Source organism: Chionomys nivalis, chromosome 21 (genome assembly GCF_950005125.1).
Source record: "Chionomys nivalis chromosome 21, mChiNiv1.1, whole genome shotgun sequence".
Taxonomy (NCBI): Eukaryota; Metazoa; Chordata; class Mammalia; order Rodentia; family Cricetidae; genus Chionomys; species Chionomys nivalis.
Window position 1 is genome coordinate 46,745,617 of NC_080106.1, and position 26,794 is coordinate 46,772,410.

Here is a 26,794-nt window from a genome sequence, read left to right on the forward strand (position 1 = left end):
AAGCTAATGAGGATTTGTTGCTTAATTTTTAATGCCCAAGTTTCTCTGAACACTGAGAATAAATGAATTTAGTATAAGTTCTAAACAGATATACCTGGCCACCTCACCTGGATGCTTCTTCCCACTGCATCTCCATTGTCTTTGTTCCTGAGGATTCTCTCATGGGACAGTCTCAGGATGCAGTGATCTCTCTAGCAAACGTTTGATTCCTGTAGGGTTTCTAAAACTGTCCATAAGGCCCCAGTCTGGAGAACCTTTAGATGACACAAACTCTTTGGTTTTGCTTTGAGACAGGGTTTCTCTGTGTAACAGCCCTAGCTGTCCTGGAACTTGTTCTGTTGACCTGGCTGACCTCAAACTCCTCAAACAGAGATCCGCCTGCCTCTGCCTCCTGAGTGCTGGGGTTAAAGGCGTGCGCCACCACTGCCTGGCAGGCACAAAGTCTTAAGAAACAGAGTATGACTATGCACTGAGGGATGGGTCTTCCTGGAGCTCGTGGCCTCGTCTGTGGGGCTATCGGCAGTTCCTTCCTCAGATCACCTCTCTGACTATACAGTGCAAAAGCGGCAGCTCTGGGATGGCATCTGAAGCAAGATGGAAAGGGCAATCTGTTCCCCTCAGGGTTGTCCCTGCCCTGGGGGTTCATTCAGTTCCCGACTGTAGCTGTTTTCATCAAGATTAAGTATGGGGCATTGACCCGTGGACGTGTTTGGCCTAGGATTCTGAGTTAGGAGCCTTTTGTTTCTTGCCATATTGAAAGCAACCTATGCTATCACAAGACCAAGTGCCTTGTAATGAAGTTTTGAGAAACTATTAGGTTAACTAAATCAAATCACTGCTCATAATGTTGATTGATGATTAAAGATATGCCTTGGCTCTAAGGTGGCTTTGGCTCTCACGCTCTGCCCCATTCATTTTTATTTGTTTATTTTGTCAGGTGGGGGGATGTGGTGGTGAGCGAGGTGGGCACATTTACTTTGAGAGTTGGGATCATGCATTCTAGTCTATTGCAGAGCGGGTACTCGTATGTTTTCAACTATTCTATATTAAAGTCAGAGTAACTTGTCACAGATGTCATTTATTTCCATTTATTTTTAAAGCAGCTGGACTATTAAAATTTGGAAGACCATACTTAACATATAGTATGTTATGAAATGACTAAATGAAGTGCCCTGGTGTCAAGTTTGTACAAAAGTCATCTCACCGGTGGCCCATGACATCGCACAGACTGCTCTGCAGAACTCCTATACACTAGTCAATAACACTGGCAACAGACCTGTTCTTATCTCCACACAGTACGTTTTCAACACTAAGAAAATAAATGAACACCAATAAAGAAAAACTTTGAGAGTTCTCCTTCCCCATCAGTACTTCAGTGAGCCAGCTATTACTTTAATATAAGATTCACTCCTAAAGAAGTCCCAACCATTGCTGATCAGTCTATAATACTCTTTCGCCTTCATTCCCACAACACACAAGCTTCAAGGCTGTGTTCCTGTGCCTGTTACCAAGTGACCGGCCCTCTTTTAACCTACTTACAGTCAGCTTACTCATTCCTTGAGCTGAGAGAAGCAGATTCAGCAATCATTCACCAAAAGGTGCAGTCGAGAGAATGCAGGGTCCTGTGTTATCCTGATCAGCCTCTGGTGAAAGTCTGAAGCCATGCGTAGAACCGAACCCACTGTAGACTTTATTCTGCACACGTAAATGCAGACACACAGACATATGATGAAGTTTAATTTACAAGTTAGGCCTAGTAAAAGATTAACTGCAACCATTATAAGTTTAATTATAATAACAAACTACAATAAAAAATGTATTCACAGTTTGTGAGTTTCTTGGTTCTTGAGTTTTTACTTGCCATATTCAGGGTGAACTTGCCCACAGGTGCTCAAAACTGCAGGAAACACAAGCGTGGCTAGGAGAGATGACGCTGCCCTGTTTTGTTTCTAATATCCATACTGAGGCTGTGCTCCGTTGCAAACTTAGCCTTCTTGTTGACAGTGGATCCCGGACCTCATAACTGCTAGTGCATCTCTGGTAACTCAATCTGTTGTGAAATTTCACATTCATTTATTCAGGATAAGGAATGAATCAAAACTTAAAATTTCTCCACTCTCATCTGGATGGTGGAATTTGTACTACTTCCTTCAAAAGTGAAAAGACTCTTGAAGCTGAGTGGCCGACTTCCATCCATGCCCAAGCCAACAGAACCACCAGTGTTTGGACTGTCCTGATCTTAACTATCTGAGTTGGTCTTAAAATAAGAAGATGCTGCATTATAACTTTTATTTCACCAGTTCTTTTGTGGAAAAGTTAGGATAGGTTTATTCATTTTTAAGTATTAATTTTAGAATTCTAAAAGCGTACAAATGGCATTTGTCTTTGGATTCACAGAAAACTCTAGATATTCATATGTGAATTATTTAAACTCCCACAACACATGCACTTTTGCTTTTCAAGCATGAGTTATAATTTAATTAAAAACTTCTGGTGCATTGCTAGTGTTTTAAATATTAATACGTTTCATGGATCACTTTCGATTATCTACTGTCTTGAAATTCTTGAAGATGTCAGATTTTTAAGATTCCCAAAGTCGCACTTGGAATTGTCTGTTGAGGCAAAGGGGACTGTGATAATTACACACATCTATTAAGATTAGCAGAGGAGATAAACTTGGGGGAGGCTTAATGGGCCTGTCTCAGTGACAGCTAGCAAAGAGCATTTGGCATGATTAAGGATGGGTTTGAATGGAGTTGAAAATCCACTCTCATTATGGAAGCTGCGCCACAAATACCAAATTCCCCAGAAGAAGAGTGGCAAGGCGGGGAAGCTTTGAAGCCCACTGTGGCCGCCATGCAGATCATTCTCTTCCCCTCCTGTCTGCGCTGTCAGAATCACTTTGTGATGCCCAGTTCCACTCCCTACATCTCAGAGAAGAGGCGACCTGTTGATGTCTGTGTTTCAGATCGTCCGCAGATTCATCAAGGACTGGCTCGAAAGAAAGAAGCCCCCTTTCGGCGCCGTCAGCAGCAGTGTGCTCCTCATGATCATCTACACCACCTTCTGCGACACCTTCTCCAACCCGCACATCGACCTGGATAAATTCAGCCTCGTCCTCATACTCTTCATCAGTAAGTCAGAATTCAGCAGCTCCTGCCGTCCCCGGCCTCCTCTGCAGTACTGTGACGCAGTTCCATCCCCTTGGCTATTATTTTATTTACTCACTGACTTGATCTTATGTATATGCTCTTTAGAAAGACATCAGCCCTACATTTGCGATCTTAATCTGCTTTACTTTTATGTTCCGTGCACCATTTTCTGATCCACAGTAATTTGTGTTAGATAAGAGAAGCCATAATATGCGCCACGTTCTGCACCGATGTGCCACAGTTCAGTAAGTCACCAACTTAAGTTAAACTCAATCTGATCTCCTACAGTGACTTCAGAAAGATTTGTGGCATAGGATGTTCTTGTACATTGATAATAATTCAGCTGCATTGGATAATGTGTAAAAGCTTCCATCTTAGTTTCTAATATAATAAAGTTTATATAAAGAAATGGCTCTTTACTTTTAAGAAGCAGCATACTTTAAATGTCAGTAACTACTAAAGTTTAAAGAAAAACTTCGTATTCTAGTTGTCCTGTAATTTCAGGCATGACTTTTATTAATATTACAGTAGCAAATAATCTTTTTAACATCAAGAATAGTTCTTTCAAGGAATACATTATGTATACATTTGTGCTGTTCAGCTCTTAGTATAAACCAGTTCTTTTAAGTTGAACAAATGAGATCATTAAATCCACCTCAAAGGGTGTTCCGGATCTTCCCAAGTTCTGACGTCATCAGCTGTGTCCGAGGAGAACAGCTTAAGTCTAGTCTTTTATGCTTCTGCCAGCTTAGCAGTGTATATTGGTTTAGTTTTTAATTTTAAACAAGTTTTAGGTTGAGCTCAGCAGGCTACAGGAGACTCTTGTGGTGCCAGTTTTCACTCAGTCCACTGTCTTGTCTTGTTTTTTCCTCAGTAGTCTCCGTTCAACTGAGTTTCATGCTTTTGACCTTCATCTTTTCAACGCGGTAAGTGGTTTGGTATGTCCTGTTAGCCTCCGTGTTTGGCTACTATATTGCAATGCTGTCCTATGTTCCCTGCTGTCTGGCTAACCATTTTCTGTCAGTCCTGCCACTTGGGAACTGTAGACATCGCTGAAGGGTCTGTGTTAGAGCCTTGTCTGCTTGCACAGCCCTGTCCATTCTCCTGGCCTAGCTGGAAGCTTCTGATGACACTTTCTGCTGAAAGCACTTCTAGCTGGCTTCCCCCGTGTCCCAGCGCTATTATTTACCTTACCTGGTAGATCTTGTCCCTGACTATCTAAGCAAGACTTAAGGACTCCTGATATTTAAAATGGAAATAGTCTTTTTTTCTGGAACTTTTTCCTCCCTTATGTTTAAATAGAACTCCTGTCTTAGTTAGGGTTTCTTTTTTTTTTTTTTTTGGTTTTTGTTTTTCGAGACAGGGTTTCTCTGTAGCTTTGGTGCCCATCCCGGAACTAGCTCTTGTAGACCAGGCTGGCCTCGAACTCCCAGAGATCCGCCTGTCTCTGCCTCCCGAGTGCTGGGATTAAAGGCGTGTGCCACCACCGCCCGGCATTAGTTAGGGTTTCTATTTCTCTGTAGAGTCACCATAATCATGGCAACTCTTATAAAGGAAAACATTTAATTGGGGGTGGAGGCTTACAGTTCAGAGGTTCCGTCATCATCATGGCAGGACATGGTGGCATGCAGGCAGACATGTGCTGGAGAAGGAACCGAGAGTTCTACATCTTGATCTACCGAAAGTGATCTGCCACACTGGGTGTGGCTTGAGCATGTATGAGACCACAAAGCCCACCCGCACAGTGACACACTTCCTCCAACAAGGCCACACTTCCTAATAGTGTCACTCCCTATGGACGAAACATGCGAACACATTATCCATGGGAGACATACCCATACAAACCACCACAATACCATTTTCATCCATATAAACAGTGTAGCTTGCCATGCCCTTTTCCTCCTGCCCTCCGACAGGCATCCCTAACACATTCCCCCACCCTTTCATGTCCTCTCCTTTTGGGTTTGTGGAACCCACTGAATCCAGTTAGAACTGTTTTGGGGCATGTTGGAACCTCTGCTGGCTTAATATCATTCAGGCAACCATAGCTTCAGAGAATTTATGAGCACAATGGCCATTTCATGACCAAATAGCCAGCCTGCATGGCTCTCTTCAGCTGTCACAGTCTTCCCACCTCGCTCACAAGAGCTTCCCCGAGCCTGTATTATTTATTTGTTTGTTTATATGGGGCCTCACAAAGCAGCCCTGGCTGGCCTGGAACTCATTATAAAGACGAGGGTGGCCTCAAAGTCACAGAGGTATACCATCACACACATCTATTTTATTATATTTGATGGAACCTCCATTTCCAGAGTTACTCAAACTGGGGCCCTTAGCATCGTTATTTGGTAGAGAATCGCCTGCTTCTGTCTTACATTTTTTACTCCCAAATCCACTTCCATCTTCGAGGCTCTCAGTGCCATGGTAGCTCCACTTCTAGCCTCAACTTTTCTTAAATATTTCTTTTAGCTTCCAGTGACTTGAGGCCATAGTCTTGTTCCAGTATCCCCAAAGCTTAGCCAGGACCTACAAAATGATGTTCATTTTGTAAGTCTATTTTGCAGCTGTGAGAGAGAGACCATGTGCTTTCAGGCTGCCTAAGCTTTCGGTTGAGGTAAAATCTTTGCTGTTTCCTAGAACCACCTCATCCTTCCTCATTTCTGTTCGGTTGCTGCGGCTGTCCCCATGTGCAGCTTGGTCTCCGTGCCTAGACCATCTTTCCTACTCTCTCTCTTTCTCTCTCCTCCCCTCCCCCCTCCCCGTGTGTGTGTGTGTGTGTGTGTGTGTGTGTGTCAGAAGGTTCATGATGTAGCCCAGGCTGGCCCGACACTCCCCCTTGGTGTCTTTAGACTCCAGCAGTTTCCCCTCTCGGTTTCCCTAGTGCACCGCCATGCCCAGCTCATCCTCCCTGTTCTTGAAGGCTTACATTAAATACCATTTCTTCTGCTGGCAGAATTCATATTACTTAAGCCTGGGGAACGAGAAAGACGTCAGAGTGAATGTCTCAAATAAGAGATGATTCTAGTCCTGCATGAGTTTTTACAGATCAAATATATGACATCGAAGGGGTCCATTCAGCCAACCGTGATCAGATAGAAGAAAGCACTGCCAAAGAGCGGTGGAGCTGACGTCATGGGAGAGATGGTGATAAAGAACAGCTCTTATGGGAGAAGTAGCAATGATACACATATGTTGGCACGTGTACATAAATAGGATATGGTGGGTGGTGTCAGAGCAAGACTCAGATTAGAGCTAGTTCTGGGAGCGGTGCACTGGCTCAACTCTCCTGGCTCTTGGGTTGCTGGTGTTGGCAGTGAGTTCCCACAAGAAGAGGGCATGGGCTCACATGAAGCTTGATGCACTGTCAGGTTTGTGAGTGGGTAGCTTGGGCCCTCACTCGGGGTTCTTGACTCTTAGAGCACTTGGTTTAGCTGATTGTTCCGAGTCAAGAAAAATGAATTGATTGCTATAATTCGAAGCATTTTCCTAAATTTAAGGTCATGACTTACAAAGTAAGAATAAAGCTTAGAGCATTTAAGTCACCAAGAAATAGATATGTTTGGTGTTCCTTGTGGCAGAGATAGTTCTCCGAGGCAGTCATCTTGACAGACTGAGCGTCCCCTTGAAAACAGCCCTAGTTCCGTGCCTGTCACTCTAATAAAACACCCTGACAGAAGCAGGACAAGCGGGAAGGGTCTCTGTGGTCACAGTTCCAGGTGATGCTCCACGGTGCAGGAAATGCAGATGGCAGGAGCCGAGCAGCTGGTCACACTCCACCCACAACTCGGAGCAGAGCGCAGTGCGCTAGTGCATGCTTGCTAGTGCTCAGGGCGCTTCTCCACTCCGTACAATCCGGAATGTCCTCCCACTCACAGCGCGCAGATCTTCCCACCTCACCTCCCCGCCAGACGTACCCACAGGTCAACGTACTCTAGCTAGCCCTTCATGAATTGTGTCACATCTACAATTAAAACCAATCATTAGAAAACATAGAGGACGGGGTTCGCTCCTGGGCTTACAGGAGTGCTGGGAGGAGGGGCGTTGTGACTAATTCAGTTAAAGCTCACAGTTACTGGTGTGCAATAGAATGATCTTTCAATAGGACCTACTCTTGAAATCCTGCTTCTCTACTGTGTTCAGCTGTGCCTTGAACTTTTCCCTAACCCACTATCAGACATAGACCTTCTCTGGCAAACCGTAGCATGTGTCCATGCTCCAGGGTAATGGTCCTGTAGCCTAGGAACATCTGTTAAAAACTGCAGTTTTCAGTGGAGTAAAATTTAGGAGATGGCTTTCATGCTGTTTTCTTACTGAGAAATCTCATGGTTTCTAAGGGTCTGCCTGTCCCATGCCAGCGTCTGTCTGAGGGATTGTGCATATGACGCTTCATGTAAACTGACAGCAGTTTGATGATATGATTACATTTCTTTGCTGTTTTTCAGAGTAGGATCCATATTTACAAGTTCATTTAGGAACTTGCCTAAAACTCGGACAATCCTTCTAGGTACTACACCTAAAATTAAAATCTATTTAAATGTTATATTTGCAGAATGCTTGCCCATTCACCTTGTTCTAAAATATATTTTAATTACTTTTCAAAATTCATAAACTGGGACTGGGGAGATGTTTCAGCAACTACTCTTATAAAGGATTGGAGTTCAGTTCCCAGCACCCACCTTAGGTGGCCCACAGCTGCCTGTTTCAAGGGATCTGATGCCCCCATCTGGCCTCCTGGAGCACTGCACTCAGCGTGCACATGCCCACACACAGACACACACATGCAAATAATTTAAAGTAATAAAAATAAATCTTATAATTGACAATACTTATTTCACTCAGAGCATTTGTAAAGAATGTTTAACTGAGTCCTTCAAGTCCACACAGACACACACAAAACATTTGTGACAGGCTTTAAACTAGGTCCACTGACTCCACTGGGGTCTGTTCTCTTTTTCCTATTTTTGCTTCTTTTCTACTTTTAATTTATTAAATCTGCCTGCCCCCATCTCTTTCCCCCTCTTGCTTTTCTTCCCCCATGTTCATTTATTCCCTCCCAGCTCAGAAAAACTAGAACCAATTTGGACAAGAAACCTGTCAATGTTCAAACCCTTTGCCTGCTCCGGTGGCATGCAGCACCAAGCTCATGATGCGTTCAAACCCTTTGCCTGCTCCAGTAGCATGCAGTGCCTGACTGATGATGGGAATTTGCCATAAAGCCAAGAGAGACCCAGCTTGGAAAATAGAGCTTCCTTCCACCCTCTGCTTTTCTAATTAGCATTTTTTAGGATTCTTAGTCTGGAATGTTACCGTACTAGAGAGAACTTAAAACTGATTTAGAAGTGATTATTCTGCACTCCAAAATAAGTCCAAAATCCCAGTGCCAGACACCAGTGCACTTAGGCTTCAACCCTGTCCGATAGGCTTTTATTTATGTTGCTTTTCCTTATGAAAAAAAAATAGAGACATAAAAAGTCTGAGGGAGCTAAATAATCAGTTCTAAAACCCACAGTAAAAGACGCAGTGCAGACTAAGTCCTCATAAGCATAGACGTGCTCAGACATTTGTGCCATCAAGATAGCTTCTGGTATCTGGGAAACCCGTGCTGGTGGGCAGGGCGTCGGCTCCCCTGACGCTGTGATGCAGCCCAGGCCTCTTTCTGTCACAGTTGCTAGGAAATGGGACTTGATTTATCAGCTGCAGGTCAGACACATACAGTGACTGGTCTACGCTGCTTCTGCCGCTTCGGAAGACTGTCCCAGTTTTGTTTGTTTTGATGTTGAAAGCTTTAGAAAAAGAAAGCAATGTTTAAAATGTATGAAAGACACTTAGGTAGGCTGCTGACTGGGTAGTCACTAGAGTGACTAACTTTTTAAGAAAGGAAAAGAAGGAAGCCTTTCTGTGTTTACACTGTCAGCCTCTCACCAGCGTCCCCAGAGGAGGCTGGGCTGCAGGGAGAAGGGGGACATTTGGAGGTGAGCGCCTACACCCCAGAGTTCGGGGTAACTGATGACAATGAGGTCTTTGTTTTTAAAAGGCTGGCAAAGGCTAACAGAGGTGCCTCCTGCGGCTCCGGCAGCACAGTTGACAGAGCGCTTGCTCTCTGAGGACCTTTTCTGCCCCACTTTCTGTGCTTCTGCTAGAGAAACCTGGCATGCCTTCCTCTGTGGGCACAGAGGAAGACACAATAAATATTACGAGGAAACCGCTGATTGAAAGCTTTGCTAGAGAGAATTCTTGAGAAACCAGTTGGGAAGCAAAGGAAATAAGCACCTGGGGGGAGGCAAAGTGATCAAAAGAATGATAAAAGCAGGATACAAAGAAAATCAATATTAAAAGGGATAGGTGGGGCTAGAAAATGAAAAGGAACTAGAAGGATTGCTTCAGTCGGCACACAGATGCTCGCCACTGGGGATGACTTCAGGCCCTCACAGGACACTGTCCTTCTGTGTGTTGTGCTTCTGCGTCTTGATGCCACTCTCCACAGAGTGTAGACAAGGGCGGGCTACTGACCCAGTCAACGCCCTGCACCCATCCATTAGATTCTGAAGTGATTTTTCTAACTTACTTTTAGTGGCTTCATTCTGAGAAGATAATATGACCCCAGAATGTGGGCAGGTTACTTCCTACTTTGTGACTTTGGGTGTGTTGGGCTTCTGGTCCCTCTTCAGAAGAAGCAGGGCAGGAATGCCACTTCCTTCAATGACAATCCTAAGAAGACACCCTGGATGCAAAGTGCTTAGAAAGGTGCTCAGCGACACTCAGTGCTGTGGTCACACTCATGAGTAGAGAACCATCTGGGCATGGGCCTGTGGGTGCTTGTCCTAAAATCCACACCGTAGAGCCTGTCACAGGGTAGCTAGAAGCGAGCTGGCCCAAGAGGGCGGATGGATCTCAAGCACAAACACTTGGCACTTGGTATTCCATCCTAAGGCCCTGTCCTCCTTCCAGCTAATGGAGTTTGTGGTCTGGACCACAGCAGTGCTCTGGTCCACACAGCCCAGGCTCGCTGCAGTCTCCTCCCCTGAGCAGAACAAGCGCGACCCCACCCCACATGTCCTCTTGAGCCACACTGTGTTGACCAGAGCCTCGTGGACCCGAGGAAATGTGCCGTCATCTGAGCAAGAGCAGATCCCAGGCAGTCTCGGGAAACACTCTACAACGAAAGACAGAGAGGCCTTTGCACGCGACTGGCACCGTGTGTCTGTGGGAACATCCCCACAGCTACACACCCTTCCAGAGGGAAGCCTCTTCAGTCTGCCACATTCCCTTGTCTGTCTGAAGTGAGGGGAATACCTTCGATGACATGGTCACTCCTGTATTAATGCTCTCCCTCACCATTTTCTGTACTTTTCCATCACCTTGTTTTTCTGCTTTGCTTCCAGGTCAGAAAAAAAAAAAAAAAAAAAGAAAAAGAAAAAAAAAGAAACTCCATTTACTCCTTTTGTGTGATCCTCTTGGGACTGTTGGAAGACCTAGACTTACGAGTTTCTTCATATTGCTCTCTTCCCCTTTTTCCCTCTCCCTTCTTCCCTCCCCCTCCTCTCTCCCGTCTTCCTTCTCTCTTCCCCCACATCCCTCTCTTCCATAGTCCTTTGTGACTTTAAATAAATCAACTCTTTGACCCCTCAACTGCAATGGCTGTCTCTTCCATTCTGTCCCCATTCGTGATTTGGTGCCTCTCAATCCAGAACGCTCAGAGCTCCTCATATCCCCTAATGTTTTCCTCTCTAAAAGTAATAGTTATGATAATAAGAATGTTACTAATATGTCATAAGCGCTTGCAATGTGTAAATTCTTAAACATTTGCATTTACCCTCACAGAGGGAAATAAGATTATCTTGGAGGTTTAAAATCAAGCATGCTTGTCCCCAAAGCCTGCACTCTCCAGCTCTGGCAGGAGCACTGCTTGGGGAGGAGCTGTGGACTTTCTGGCCATTCACATTCCATATGGCCATTTCCTGCCCTTCCACTGGCCCTTCTAGCTTCCCACTTAGCTCATCCTCTCCATCTTTGGTCTCAGACTGGTCTACTCGTATGATTACTTCTGAGGGACAAATTGCATCACATGACTCTAGTGTTCCCACTTGCTTTGTCTTCAAGTTCACACCCCTGCTCACAAGCCAGTCTTCCTGAAGAAGCCTGAAGAGTCTGCCCTTTGCCCATCTCAGGCTCCGTTTCCCATCTCTATCCCCTAGGGGATTCAGTGTGCTCCTTTGTCATAGCCCACCCCGCCAGGTGACAGGGCATTCTTTCCTTCCAATGACATATCTTTCTCTCTCTTTTCCTCTCCCCTCCCCTCACCTCACTTCTCACCCCCTCTTCTACATACAGTATTTACCTATATTCCTGTCCTGCCATAGTCCAGATCTTTGCCCGAGAGTTCCCGCCCCATAGCTTAGCACAGGGATGAAGAGATGGAAAATGTTAGTCATGCAGCACGATGTTTAAAGAGCAAGAGGACGTGAGAGTCAGTGTGAGACAGTAACGCAGCCTTGTTGCAATTGGGTGCTACTCATCTGTGGGGCGCCCAGCACAGGGGAGACACCAGACCTCGGGAAGAACTGCAGGAGAGGAGATCAGGACAGAGGCCATGGGGTGGGTTAAGAGAGGCCTTCAGTGAGTATGACACAGGATGTAGGATCTATTCAGGGATGTTTGTAAATAGGGATTAAGATGTTTCCCCCATCAAAACTTAGAAACCTTTAATTTTTCTTTTTTTTTATTGATTTTTATTGAGCTCTACATTTTTCTCTGCTTCTCCCCTCACCCCTTCAACCCTCCCTCAAGGTCCCCGTGCTCCCAGTTTACTCAGGAGATCTTGTCTTTTTCTACTTCCCATGTAGATTAAATCTATATAAGTCTCTCTTAGTGTCCTCATTGTTGTCTAAATTCTCTGGGAGTGTGGTTTGTAGGCTGGTTTTCTTTGCTTTATGTTTAAAAACCACCTATGAGTGAGTACATGTGATAATTGTCTTTCTGTGTCTGGGTTACCTCACTCAAAATAATGTTTTCTGGCTCCATCCATTTTCCTGCAAAATTCAAGATGTCATTATTTTTTTCTGCTGTGTAGTACTCCATTGTGTAAATGCACCACATTTTCCTCATCCATTCTTCGATCAAGGGGCATTTAGGTTGTTTCCAAGTTCTGGCTATGACAAACAAAGCTGCTATGATCATAATCATATGTCCTTGTGGCACGATTGAGCATCCTTTGGATATATACCCAAAAGTGGTATTACTGGGTCTTGAGGAAGGTTGTTTCCTAATTTTTTGAGAAATCTCCACACTGACATCCAAAAAGGTTTTAACAGCTTCCATTCCCACCAGCAATGCAGAAATGTTCCCTTTCCCCCACAACCTCTCCAGCATAAGTTGTCATCAGTGTTTTTGATCTTGGCCATTCTTACAAGTGTAAGATGGAATCTCAGAGTTGTTTTGATTTGCATTTCTCTGAAGACTAAGGATGTTGAACATTTCCTTAAGTGTCTTTCAGCCATTTTATATTCCTCTGTTGAGAGTTCTCTGTTTAGGTCTGTACTTCATTTTTTTAATTGGGTTATTTGTTCTATTGATGACCAATTTGAGTTCTTTGTATATTTTAAAGATCAGACCTCTGTCTGATGTGGGGTTAGTGAAGATCTTTTCCCATTCTGCAGGCTGTCGTTTTATCTTATTGACCATGTCGTTTGCTTTACAGAAGCTTTTCAGTTTCAGGAGGTCCCATTTATTAATTGTTTCTCTCAGTGTCTGTGCTGCTGAGGTTATGTTTAGGAAGTGAGCTCCTGTGCCAATGCATTCAAGTGTACTTCTTACTTTCTCTTCTATAAGGTTCAGGGTGGGCCGGGCGGTGGTGGCGCACGCCTTTAATCCCAGCACTCGGGAGGCAGAGGCAGGCGGATCTCTGTGAGTTCGAGACCAGCCTGGTCTACAAGAGCTAGTTCCAGGACAGGCTCCAAAACCACAGAGAAACCCTGTCTCGAAAAAACCAAAAAACAAAAAAAAAAAAAACAAAAACAAAAAAAAAAGAGAGAAAATATAAGGTTCAGGGTGGCTGGCTTTATGTTGAGGTCTTTGATCCATTTGGACTTGAGTTTGTGCATGGTGATAGATATGGGTCTATTTGCATTCTTCTACATGTTGCTATCCAGTTATGCCAGCACCATTTGTTAAATATTCTTTCTTTTTCCATTTGATATTTTTTGCTTCTTTGTCAAAAATCAGGTGTTTGAAGGAGTGTGGATTAATATCTGGGTCTTCTATTCGGTTCCATTGGTCCCCCTGTCTGGTTTGTTGTGGGAGCTGCGGGCTGTGTTCCTGCCGCCCCAGCTCCTGGTCGCCTGGCTAGCTTATGCCCCGAAATAACAACACACAAATTGTATTCTTTTAAACACTGCTTGGCCCATTATATCTAGCCTCTTCTCGGCTAACTCTCCGCACCTGGACTAGCCCATTTCTAATAATCTGTGTAGCACCCCAAGGTGCGCTTACCTGGAAGATTCTAGCCCACGTCCATCCTGGGTCGGAGCTTCATCGCGTCTGCCCCAGAGAGGAGAGCTATCGAGTCTGAGCTCACTTCCTCTTCCTCCCAGCATTCTGTTCTGTTTACTCCATCCACCTATGTTCTAACCTATGAGGGCCAAGCAGTTTCTTTATTTTTTAACCAATGACCTTCCTCCATCACTGGTTTGTTTTTTTTGTTGTTGTTGTTGTTTTTGTTTGTTTCCTAATACCAGGCTGTTTTCAGTACTATAGCTCTGTAGTAGAGTTTGAAGTCAGGGATTGTGATGCCTCCAGAAGTTCTTTTATTATACAGGATTGTTTTGGCTATCCTGGGTCTTTTGCTTTTCCATATGAAGTTGAGTACCATTCTTTCAAGGTCTGTGAAGAATTTCGCTGGGATTTTGATGGGCATTACATTGAATCTGTAGATTGCTTTTGGTAAGATTGCCATTTTTACTATGTTAATTCTGCCTACCCAAGAGTATAGGAGATCTTTCCACTTTCTGGTGTCTTCTTCAATTTCTTTCTTCAAAGATTTAAGTCATACAAGTCTTCCACTTGTTTGGTTAGAGTTACTCCAAGATATTTTATGCTATTTGTGGCTGTTGTGAAGGGTATTATTTATCTGATTTGTTTCCCAACCCTTTTATCACCTTTTATTGATTTTTTCAAGTTAATCTTATATCTTGCTACATTACTGAAAGTGTATATGAGTCGTAGAAGTTCCTTGGTAGAATTTTGGGATCACTTATGTAAACTATCATATCAGCAAATAGTAAGAGTCTGACTTCTTCTTTTCCAATTTGTATCCCCTTGATCTCCTTTTGGTGTCTTATTGCTCTAGCTAGGACCTCAAGAACTATATTAAATAGATATGGAGAGAGTGGAACACCTTGTCTTGTTCCTTATTTCAGTGGAATCGCTGGGAGTTTCTCTCCATTTAGTTTGATGTTGACTATTGACTTGCTGTATATTGCCTTAAGTTATGTTCCTTGTATCCCTGCTCTCTCCTAGACCTTTATCATGAAGGGATGTTGTATTTTGTCGAAAGCTTTTTCAGCATCTGTTCCAGTGGAGTTTGCTGACTCAATCTTGGTTTGCCAGTGTCCTGGGATTGGATTCGCTCCTGGCTCCTGCTCTCTCTCCTGTGGAACTTGCTTCCTCAGGCCCACTCTGGCCTACGTAGCTGGTTCAGTCCCACTCCTGTGGAATTTGTTGCCTCAATCCTGCTCCAGGCCATGGGGAGCTCATTGCCTCAGGCCTACTTTGGCCTAAATTACTGGCCTCCAGGGTTCATTGAGCCCTGCCCTATAATCTGGGATCTGTGGGTAAAGGATAACTCGATTTCATCAAGGAGAGGCTGGGCCTGATAAGGCTGCCATGTGCCACTGCTAGTCAACAGCTTTTTTTATACCCATTAGAAACCTTTAAAACCCTGTGGACACAGGCTGTGGTATTAAGCTCACTTCATCTACAGTATATATACATATATACTTCTGGAATATTTCTTCATGAGCTAACTGTTGTCAGAGTTTGGAGCACAGAATAGTAGACACACTGTACCGTCTACAGAAATTGGGGAAGGCAGGAGGCAATATTTTTATCTAGCTAGCTAGCTATTTGGTTGGTTTTCAAGGCAGGGTTTCTCTGTAGCTTTGAAATCTGTTCTGGAACTCACTCTGTAGACCAGGCTGGCCTTAAATTCACAGATATCTGCCTGTCTCTGCCTCCCGAGTGCTGGGATTAAAGATGTGTGCTGCTACCACCCAGCAATAGGAGGGAATGTTATTGTTATTATTATTTCTAATTTTGGCTCATGATTTTGTAAGCCTTTATAACTGGGTATGGGAACACAGAATCTAAAAAGAAATCAGAACCGTGTACTTTGGTTCACAGTAGCCTCTGTCACCAGGGCTGATCAGCGGGATGCTAACATAAAGATGGGCACATTTGGTTTTCTTACAAGTATTTGTAAAAATGCCCTCCTTGTCCCCTTAGGAATAACTCGGGTTTCACACCAGCGGACACAGTGGCTATCATCTTCTGCTCCACACACAAGTCCCTCACGTTGGGTAAGTGAGTTAAAGACTACGTATCACTCTAAATAATTTTGAAACTCCAGTGGAGTAGGACTATCCATTTAGTTGGAAAAAAACCCAGCAGCCGAGTGCAGATGGCCACTACTCTGGAGTACTGTTATTTGATCAAACCGGTTACCTAGGACCTAATAGATCATACAGGATTTAGTTTAATTTGCAATCATGTCTTCAATTCTCCTGAAAAATGAGTAGTGCAGAAGGTAAACCCAAGCTGGTTAGGGGCCTAGGAGGCCTGTTTCTGAAAAAGCAACTGCCAAAACCTTGTTTTGGAACATTCTAGACTTGTCCTTCTCTCCTGGGGACTCAGATGAAGGTGAGAACGATGCTCTTACTCTAGTTTGCTGAAATTAATCTTTTAATATTTTGTTGTTTTCTACAAAGACAGTTTAGTTATTTTGACTTAATTGGATTAACAGTTAAAGTGAAGTATTTTATTTAATGGAAAAGATTAAGAATAATAGTGCTAATGTCTACTTAGGCTTATCCAATTTAATGCATTATCCCAATAACCTCTGAGACATCCTGAATCTATGTTTTCAGTCATTAAAACTCATTAAGTAATCAGGAACTCTATTGCAAAATGCATCATTCATAAGCTCCTTGGGCTTGTTGAGGTGGTACGTAAAATTTCAAATTAAAAATTCCTTTGCTTTTGGGATGTGAGTCACTTGAGAGAATAAGGAATCATGATGCTGCTTTGAATTTGCTCACATTCCTAAACAAAGCTGTCTGGTGGGTCTCTGCCAGTTTTAAGTTTGGGAAATAATCTCAGAATTAGATTACTCTTTACGGAGCAGTTCCTATGTACGGATTGAAGTTCCTGCAGTCACCAAACTGAAGGAAAGAGCTTGGGATCTGCATTCCAGGCCTGATAACATTCTTCGGGATGACTTCCCGAACCTTGGCTTTGCGTCTCTAAAGGGGGCCCGATGTCTACTCTAAGCATGATTGTAAAACTGAAAGACAACCCGGATCCTAAGTGACCGGTCCTGACTCTGCACAGTAGTGCACTGTGCAGAGGTTTCCAGAGACTGTGTGAGCTGTCCCCACGACTGGCTGTGCAGCCCAGCACTCAGTGGCCTCCGTAAGGAAGTGCTGTTACTGCTATTACTTCTTTTAGTTATAAATGTGTCGTTACGCCCGGGCTTCCAGGCACCTGCCCCGTCATAGATTTTCCTGAAATAGCTGTAGACCAGATGTTGACCTCAAAGAAAGCATTTCACATTCTGTGCCCATGTCGTTATAGATACCATGTGTGGCGTTACTAGTCTTTTAGAAACTAAGGAATGCGCCCAAAGACCAGAAGGTCATATCTTAGAGCCATGTTTCACCACGGCTGTCTGGCCTGTCTGCAGTGGGCTGTTAAACTTGGCCACATCTTGGGACTTTCTGCAGAGTGAAAAACTGAAGTTGATGATTCCGTTTCTCTCTGACCCTCTCTGAGCAAACAGCAGCTAGTACAAACAGCAGGAAGTACCCAGGGCATCCTATGGGATAACTGGCGTCTCTTTTTCTATAAGCAAATCCACTCAACTCCAGACTCTCTCATCTTTTCCCTTAGTCCTAGGCTCATACTTTTTGCTCTTTATGCTTTCTGAAAGCTGATTTGCAAAAATAGTTGTTTTGCTAAAAAGGATTAAATGAACTTGGACTTGCGTTCACTTGTAAAGAGTTCTCCCAAGAAATATTTACTTGACTCTTTCTTCCATTGATGGTGGGTGAGACAGTGTGACCACACAGTGATGGTGAGACAGTGTGACCACACAGTGATGGTGAGACAGTGTGGCAGCCAGTGACCACACAGTGATGGTGAGGCAGTGTGACCACACAGTGATGGTGAGGCAGTGTGCAATCTAGTGACCACACAGTGATGGTGAGACAATGTGCAATGCAGTGACCACACAGTGATGGTGAGACAGTGTGACCACACAGTGATGGTGAGGCAGTGTGACCACACAGTGATGGTGAGACAGTGTGGCCACACAGTGATGGTGAGACAGTGTGGCCACACAGTGATGGTGAGACAGTGTGGCAGCCAGTGACCACACAGTGATGGTGAGGCAGTGTGCAATCCAGTGACCACACAGTGATGGTTAGACAATGTGCAATGCAGTGACCACACAGTGATGGTGAGACAGTGTGGCAGCCAGTAACCACACAGTGATGATGAGGCAGTATGACCACACAGTGATGGTGAGGCAGTGTGACCACACAGTGATGGTGAGACAGTGTGACCACACAGTGATGGTGAGGCAGTGGACCACACAGTGATGGTGAAGCAGTGTGCAATGCAGTGATGGTGAGACAGTGTGACCACACAGTGATGGTGAGGCAGTGTGCAATGCAGTGATGGTGAGACAGTGTGACCACACAGTGATGGTGAGGCAGTGTGCAATCCAGTGACCACACAGTGATGGTGAGGCAGTGGCTGCCAGTGACAACACAATGGAAGACTTATCTACTTTACACCTGATGGCTTTAAACTCTCTGAGAAATGAAAGACCTGAGTACCTAGCATGACCTCACCTTCCTCAGGTCTAAAGTGAGGAGTCTAAAGTGAGGAATTTTAGTTCTGGTTCCTACATTCTGACAATCCTTGGTCCTACTCTGCTTCTTGCTCTGGTCTCCTTGGTACACCTCATTGGTACATCTCAGAAAAGCATCTTACTCCCACATACATCAGAGGCTGTAGGGTGACTGCCCGAATGGACCTGTAAAACTCAGTGAGTTTGCTCTGCCCATTCTCTGGTGGCCCTATGTACCAGGGGTGGCAGAGAACATGCCTCACAGTGATGTGCCCGTCACTGCCCAAATGGAAATCATTGTCTGTGCTGGATTGGAAAAGTGGCTCATACAGTTTGAAAAAATATCACACTCCAGAAAGTGGAAGGAAATTTCACATAACATCACCTGGAATGATACTTTTTGTCTTTACACAAAGATGAAATAAAACAGATTATAGCATAGCTGCTTGGCACTTCAGAAATGCATCTTTTCCTATGGCAAAGACTGTCATAGTATCTCTTCCAGTGATTTACATTCATACACACACACACACATACACAAAATAACAAGTAAAATATTTTAGGGGAAACTTACAAATTCGAGTTTATTGTTCTGTTTAGTATGTTTTTAAGAACAGCCTATCGCGGGTCAAGTAGCACCCATGTGGCAGGTGAGGCTTGGGTATGCTCCATGCCTTCACCTTTGGTTTCTTTTATTGTTCTTACCTCGCCCTGTCTTGGTCTCTTCCATCTACTCACATCTACACACATGCTGAATTTGATTCATTGCTTTTATTAGCGCATTTGCCATTGATTGATTAGTTCCTCGTATTAGTACTTTTTCTATTGATTGATTGCAGATGAAGTGACTATTTGACCTTTAATTATGAGGCTTCCTATTGAAAATGACATTGAGCTATGGCTTCACATAATCCATCTGGAAAGCCTGACGTGGTGCCGTTCCCTGGAGTTCGTTCACGAAGGAAGGAAGCCTGGAGGAAATGCAGAGCTATCTCTGTGCTTCATCTAAAACAATACTACAGGGCTTGTTTGCCATGCTCCTCCGACTCCAACTGGGGTCAGAGGCAATTTCAAGACAGCAGTCCTCGCTGAGGGTTGCCGTAGAAGCCAGGAACTCTTGTCGGTTATTCTGCAGTTTGATGGTGATATTAGTGTAGTAATGAGAAGATTTTTACATAGCAGAGATTGACTAGTAGCTTTAGCCTAGGAATTGCTCAATGCACAGTCAATAGATTTCATCAAGAAAGAGATTAGATCCCAGATATCGCTTGGATTTGGTGTTTTATTTTTATTTATCTTTTTCTCTTGGGTAGGTATTCAAATCACTTTGCTTTTTAGAGTTTCAGCATCTGTAGAAAAGTTTCTTGCACACCCAGGAAGAGAATGATTCAGATGTTTGAGATCCTTAAGTAGAGCCTGCATTTGTATTGGTTTGCAATTTAATTAGCAAAATAAAAAAACATCGGTCTCAGACCAAGCCAGCTATTGGCGGTAAATAATGGTAGTCCCAATGTTTTATTTGTAAAGGCATTTCTGATTTGAATGCACTCCATTTAAAATTTAAATTGAGTGTCACAATCAATCGCTTATAAATGTCACTTAGAGACACGGGTATAGAAGGGCAAATCAAGGCAGCTCTTCCTTTTGCTGTCCACACTTCATCATATGGAGTCTGGCCACTGCTGAGCTGTGGTAAGGAGCCGACAGCTAGAAGAACCGATCCTCTAGGATTCGAGAGAGAGCGGCAAGAATGCATGCCTGACTCTAGGCTGGATCTCAGCTCCAGTCCTGAGGTACGACTCCAGTTCTCAGCAAAAGCTGGAGCAAACTGCAGCTGAGGGAGCTCCATGGCCCCGCTGCAGCAAGAAGGTGTGCAGGGCACCTGAGTTCTCCAGCTGCTAGTTTCTGCAGCTGTCTCTCTGATGTTTCCTCCATAAAATAAGTTTTCTTTATAGGTGTACAAAGTGAAGTTCTCACTGTGTCTGTTACACAAAAGGAAATGCAGCCATGGCTTCTGCCTAAAGGGATTACTGGGCATCCTCCTGGGGCTGGGAAGGTCCTTGGTAGGTAAAGCCCTTGCCATCCAAGCTTAAGGACCTGAACTTGAGTTCCAGAATCCATGTAAAGCTGGGTGCAGTGATGTTCATCTCTAATCCAGTGTTCCTGTGGTGAGGTGGAGAGCCCTGGGAGCCACTGCACCGTCAGGGCACATATCAAAGGCTGTTCTCTGACTTACGTGTGCTCAGTAGCACAACTCCCCCCCATACACACACACCATGTGCATCTCACACACACATGCATGTGGTTGTGAGAGAGAGATGCACATGAATCTTTTATTCAATAATAATTGGAGGCTTTTCAAGAATGGTAAAGGATGGTTGGGCAGTGGTGGTGCACACCTTTAATCCCAGCACTCAGGATGCAGAGACAGGCAGATCTCTGTGAGTTCAAGACCAACCTGGTCTACTGAGTGAGATCCAGGACAGCCAGGACTGTTGCACAAAGAAACCCTGTCTCTCCCTTCCCCCAAAAAAGAAGACAATGGTAAAGAATGAGCCATAACTAGAACTGAAACCATGAATACCAGTTTGGTCACTTACTCAAGAAGATAGGAAATCAAAACACGAACCTGCGGCTATGGGGTTTTTTTTTGTTTGTTTGTTTTTTGTTTAGTTTAGTTTTGTTTTTTTTTAACCCCAAAGCTATCTAGGATTCTATTTGACAAATGAGGATTATTCTAACTACCACAGAACTGGGCAGCACTTTTTAAAGTAATTGTCTGTTGTGTGCCTGTTTTTTTATTTTTTATTTTTTTTTAAGAGGCAGGCTGGAGAGATGACTCTGAGGTTAAGAGCACTGACTGCTCTTCCAGCGGTTCAGAGTTCAATTCCCAGCAACCTCACAGTGCCTCACAACTGTCTATAATGAGGTCTGGTGCCCTCTTCTGGTGTGCAGACATACATGCAGGCAGAGCACTATATACATAATAAATAATTTTGAAAAAGAGGCATGCTTTAACAAAGTACATTCCTCAGAGTTTTGTGGGCTGTTTTGTCTTTTAGCACTAGACTTGATGTCACTGGTAGTGTAGCTAGCTTTTGTGGCCAGAACTTAGGAAACCCGAGGGTTCTGCGTCCCAAGCATGACATCTGAGATGAGGGAGTCAGTTATCGTCACCCCAAGACCATGCTGGATACTTCTCCCAGCTGGCCAGCACCAGGTTTTTTCCTGGCTTCTGTATTGGTGGCCTTATGACGCAGCAGCCTACATTGGAAACCTGCTTCACCCTGTGACCTAATTGATTTTGCAGCTCACTGAAACCAGCCTGAGGCCTGACAATTGCTTCCTGCCTTGCCTCCTAGTCCCGTCCAGCCCCGCGCGCCCGCCCCCACTGTGAAGCCTCTGGCTTTGGGTGTCCTCTCATTGATTTTTCTACTGAAATTTCTGGCAGAAAGAAAGGAAGATAGAGGGAGGGAGGGAGGGAGGGAGGGAGGGAGGGAGGGAGGGAGGGAGGGAGGGAGGGAGGGAGGGAGGGAGGGAGGGAAACTTTGTGACCTGTAGTAGCTTTTGAATTGCTTCTGTACCTTTTGTGATTTATTCAACATGATCTTAATAGTAGTAATGATAAAACTGCAGCCAGTTGGGTGCTTACCAGGGAAACAATGTGCTAAGTACTTGTCACAGGAGGTCACTCACTGTAAAATACTTCTGTGCGGGCTGTGTGGCCATCACCTGTGTACTAGTCAGCAAAGACTCCAGCCCCAGCTGCTCTAATGGCAAATTCTCACTGGAGTGTTCAAAAAGGGCGTACCCCAGAGGCAGCCACAGCAAATACTGTTGTCATCTGGCTCTGTATATAGCAACTAGAGACCTTACTAATTAGCATAATGAATTCAGAAAGAGGTTCTGATTGGTATAATTACTGCCTTGCTACTTTGCATGAAAATGATTGAAAGTGGACTGCCATTGATATCCCTCTGCATGCCTAAAACTTTAGAAGTCCCACCTACTTGCCATAAGAATCCAGCTGGCCCCAGGACCTACATGTGAAGCCCTTGAGGATGCCAAAGCTTGAACCCCACCTGGTTTTATGGGTGTTCCTGGAGTGTTCTGCCCAGAGGTCAGCAGCCTGCTATGTCTGTGGCTGTGTGGGACTGTGGGTGTCAGCTCCTGCAGTCTCACTGGAGAGCAGCAGGAAGGGCAGAGCCAGGGTCCAGGTTTACAGCCTAGGTCCGCACTCTCGTGTATGAGTTCCTTCTTGCAGAGTCTTAAAGACCTGGATCAGAGCATCTTTGATTCACTAAGCAAGAGTCAAAATAGTACATTCAAAGACTTCTTTAAAATTAAATTGAAAAAGATTACTCTGGAGGAGGGGCTCATGAGGCCATGCACTTCCCTGAGGATCCATAGACAGTTAGTGGTTGCTGGGAGAAGGGGAACTTTTTTGTCAGTGTGCCACTGGTGAGGTGTCCCTGTCTCCCTAAGTAAGCCCCCATCCATGCTCCTCTAAGTAATCCTAACTAAATTCATTGGTTCACCAAAAAAAAAAGAAGAAACAAAGAGAAAGACAGACAGATGATCTTTTTTGCTATTTGATGTCAGCTCTTAATCTTATAAGCTTTTATTTCCATGTCTAGTACAAAGAGATGAATTGCACACATTGGTACATAGCACCTGTACACCTCCTGTGTACGAAAGGGACATCCCATAAAAACCAAGGGGAATATGGCTTGTCATGCTGTGCTGCCCTTTCCAGTCCTTCCCAGTGAGGCCATCCCCCCTCCCCCCTCCCCCGTCTTGGAACACCAGCAAGAACCCATTTCCCAAGCCTTCTTACTCGTATGTACATTCTCTGTCGCTTGCAGAGGGATTTGTTTATCATTATTATTAATATTGAGAAAGTTTGCCTCCAGCAATACTAAAATGTGCATCACAGACCAGCACTGCTTTCCTTGTTAGAAGTGAAGAATCTCACCCAGGAGATGCTAGTCTCTTGAAGTTGCAGCTCCCGTCTCGCGTACAAGCAGACAGGCCAGGAGCAGCCCTCCTTTCAGAGTTGCATCTCCAATTAGTTATTTGGTCGTGTCTCTTCCCCGAAGTTCCGTTAATTGAGCCAGACACTATAAGCCAGGGAGTGTACGTTTAGTGACAGCACCATGCTTTACAGTAGAGAGAGACTGAACCTGAAACTGTGAAGAGGAGGGCACACATCCCCTCATCATCCCCAGCTGCAGCACCATCCACAGAACAGGAGCAGAGAGGCAGATGCCCACTGCTTCAGCTGTGGGGCACTTAGTAGGCCTTTGACAAACCACTCAGGACCGGAGATAAAAAATTAGACACTGCTCAAAAGATGGCTGTGCCACAGGAAGCCCGGGAAGCGGAGAACGCGCGTGGCATCACAGGGGAAACAGCTTGCCTGCCGACGGACGTAGGGAGGTGCTAGCCAAAGCGCATTTTAAACAAGTCACTGGGCAGCTGCGAACACAGCTCAGTCAGCAGCTTGCTATGTAAGCATGACGGCGTGAGTTTGATACCCAGAAGCTGCCTAAAAGAGCCGCATGCAGAAGCTCATACCTGTACCCGGAGCTCTGGGGAGGTGGGAGCCGAGCCAGTTCCTTTTCTGTTGCTATGATAAACACCATCACAGAAGCAACTTAAAGAGAACCAAAGGGAAAATCCGTAGTGGTAAGGAGGGCATGACAGCCGGTGGCCAGACCAAGAAGCTGAGGCAGAGAGCAGATCCCTCACACACAGGAAGAGAGGAAGCTAGCTCCGAGTGTCAGTGGGACAAGGTGACACTTGTCCTCCAGCATGGATCCATGGCCTAAAAGTGTCATAAGCTTCGTGTGCCCCATTCAAGCCACTGCAGTGGGCTCCCAATTCCTGAGGCTTTCTGGCCAGCCAGCCCACCCTAATCGGGGAGCTCTAGGCCACCCAGACAGCCTGTCTCAAAAGATAAGGCAGGGACCCTTGAAATGGCTCAGCAGGTAAAGGGACTTGCCATAGTCCTGACAACTTTGATCCCTGAACCCCATGGGGGAAGGAGAGAACTGGCTTGTACGAGTTGTCCTCTGACACATGCTCTGTAGTGTAATTCCACACACGTGTGTATACACATATCCAAAATGTCCCAGCTCAGCTCATTTTGTCTACATTTATTCAACAGATGTTCTTTAGGTGCCTACTATGTGCCAGCCCTCTCTGGGTTCCCAGGGGTGCAGCATTTTGGTGCCTACTATGTGTGCTTGCCTCTCTAGGCCCTATGGGTGAGTGAGCACACATAAAATGTTCACACTTTTTCGACTTCCTTTCTAGCGAGGGCAAGCTGACAGCGCCTTTGGTAGCAGCCTGTGAGGTGGTGCTGCCCTGGAGGGAGGAAAGCCGCAGACAGTGAGTGCAGCAGAGGAGGTGGGAAGGGTTCGAACTCAGAGGACACAGCAATAGCTGGAAACAAAGAACTTGTGGGAAATGCTGGGTGTATTTGTAGGGGCTCTCTAGAGAAGCAGAACTTAGAGAATATATATTTTCAGTAGAATGACTTACAGGCTGCGGGCCAGCTAATCCAGCAGTGGCTGCCTGTGAACGGAAAGCCCAAGAATCCAGAAGTTGCTCAGTCCATGAGGCTGGATGTCTTCACCGACCTTCATTGTGCACTAAAATCTTGAAGAAATAGGTTCTGTTGACAGTGAAGGAATGGACTTGCTAGCAAGGCAAAGAGCAAAGCTTTTTTCTTCCTCGTCCTTAATAGGCTTCCAGCAGAAGGTGTGGCCTTCCCATCTCAAGATCCGGATTAAAGGTGTCTGTCTTCCTGCCTCAAAGATCCAGACTAGAAGTGAATTTACTAGTTCAAACCAAGCAAAGAATCTCACAGGTGTGGCCTCCATTTCTGGATATTAGTTCATGCCAGGTGTAGTCCAGTTGACAACCGTGAATAGCCGCTATACTGGGCAATGTGATCTGTGTGCAGGGGAGCAGGGACTAGCAGCCTGAGAGGCCACAAGTGTTTATTTCGCGGAGGAATGCAAAGGGGAAAAAAGTGTCATAGTGGTAGAAAAGGGACTTGGGGACAGAGCAGAGTTTCAGCTCCAGACATGAAAACCAGTGGAGTCTGGAACAGTAGGCAGAGCTTTAGCCCCAAAGATACCACCTCGGTGTGTTGAGCAGGATGAAGGCACTCACGGGCAGATGAGGAGCGGATTACCCAGAGGGTAGAGAGGCGGGATTGTGTTGGTAGCAAAACAGTAAAGTGCGCTTGGTCAGACAAGTACATGTAAACTTGCAAGCCCATGTTTTCCCTCACACGCTTGAGGTACACGGTGTCGGAAAGAAGATGTGCAAAGTGCTTGGAGACATTGGAAGTTGGACTTGGCGTTCATTTGGTGCCCACCGTGTGCCAGGCACTGTTCTGGGTTCACGTGCCTCATTATCTCAGCAATATTTATAACAACCTTGCACAGTCCTCGAGATCTCATTGCCCACAGGAGAAACTTGTGAGGATCACCTGGCTCACCCCAGTGTACACTGAGTCCGTTACAGACCTGCCGTCCTGCTCCTGACTCTTTAGCCTGGCTCACTTTAGGCTCACGTGGAGCTGTCCAGCTAGGAGCCTCCCACACCCGGGAACTCCCTGTCTGACAGACCAGGCCATCTGTTTGACACTGGCCCTTAAGCAGTTCCGAATGTATCTGAGGCCAAGGCCCTGCATTTCACACAGTGACTATACGTTCACTCCTCACAAAGTTGACGATACCAATTTTTGGGAATTAAATCTTGTCAGATTAAATATCTTTATTAAGTCTTCAAAGAAAGAAACAGGAAAATTTAAAAAAATCAAAATCATTTTTTTCAGAATTGACTCTGAGAATTTTCTCAAGTTTTCCAACTAGAAGACTGTAAATGAGATAATTTTCCCAATTCTCTTTTCCTCCAACTCTTATGTCATTAAGACTGAATAAAAGTGAGAAGTACATCATCAGAACAACAAAGCTGAAATCAAACACAAATCTAACTCCACTTTTTTCCATATTTTATTTTTAGTTGTGTATGAGCCTTTTCTGTCTTTAAAGTGTGTGTGGGGGTGTGTATGTGTGTGTGAGAGACGGGGGTATGTGACTGACCATGGAGCCTAGAAAGGGCATTGGATCCCCTGGAGCTGGAGTCACCTGATGTGGGTACTGGACACTGAACGCCAGTCCTCTGTAAGAAGAGTGTCTTAGTCTGTTCTGTTGCTGTGAAGAGACACCATGACCACTCTTATAAAAGAGAACATTTAATTGGACTGACTTACAGTTTTAGAAGTGTAGTCCATTATCATCATGGCAGGGAGCAGGCAGACACCACTCCCCCTTCCCTCTCCTTGGCATAGGCCCAGTTTGAAAACCTCAATGCCTGCCCCCAGTGACACACCTCCTCCAACAGGCCAGACCCCCCCAGTCACCCTCAGTTAACACCAGACCCTATGGGACCATTCTTACTCAGACCACCACAGCAGCAAGGGCTGTAAACTGCGGACCCA

General features: G+C 45.0%; 1 protein-coding gene across 6 annotated transcripts in view; it reads left to right on the plus strand.

Annotated features, from left to right (window-relative positions):
* Slc10a7 (solute carrier family 10 member 7) overlaps positions 1-26,794 on the plus strand; it is a 286,449-nt gene that overhangs the window by 196,319 nt on the left and 63,336 nt on the right. For all 6 annotated transcript variants that reach the window (XM_057754300.1, XM_057754295.1, XM_057754301.1 and 3 more), the window contains 3 exons: positions 2,969-3,134; positions 4,027-4,078; positions 15,651-15,724. In XM_057754300.1, coding sequence (XP_057610283.1) covers positions 2,969-3,134; positions 4,027-4,078; positions 15,651-15,724 — 292 coding nt within the window. The remainder of the gene's footprint in view (positions 1-2,968; positions 3,135-4,026; positions 4,079-15,650; positions 15,725-26,794) is intronic.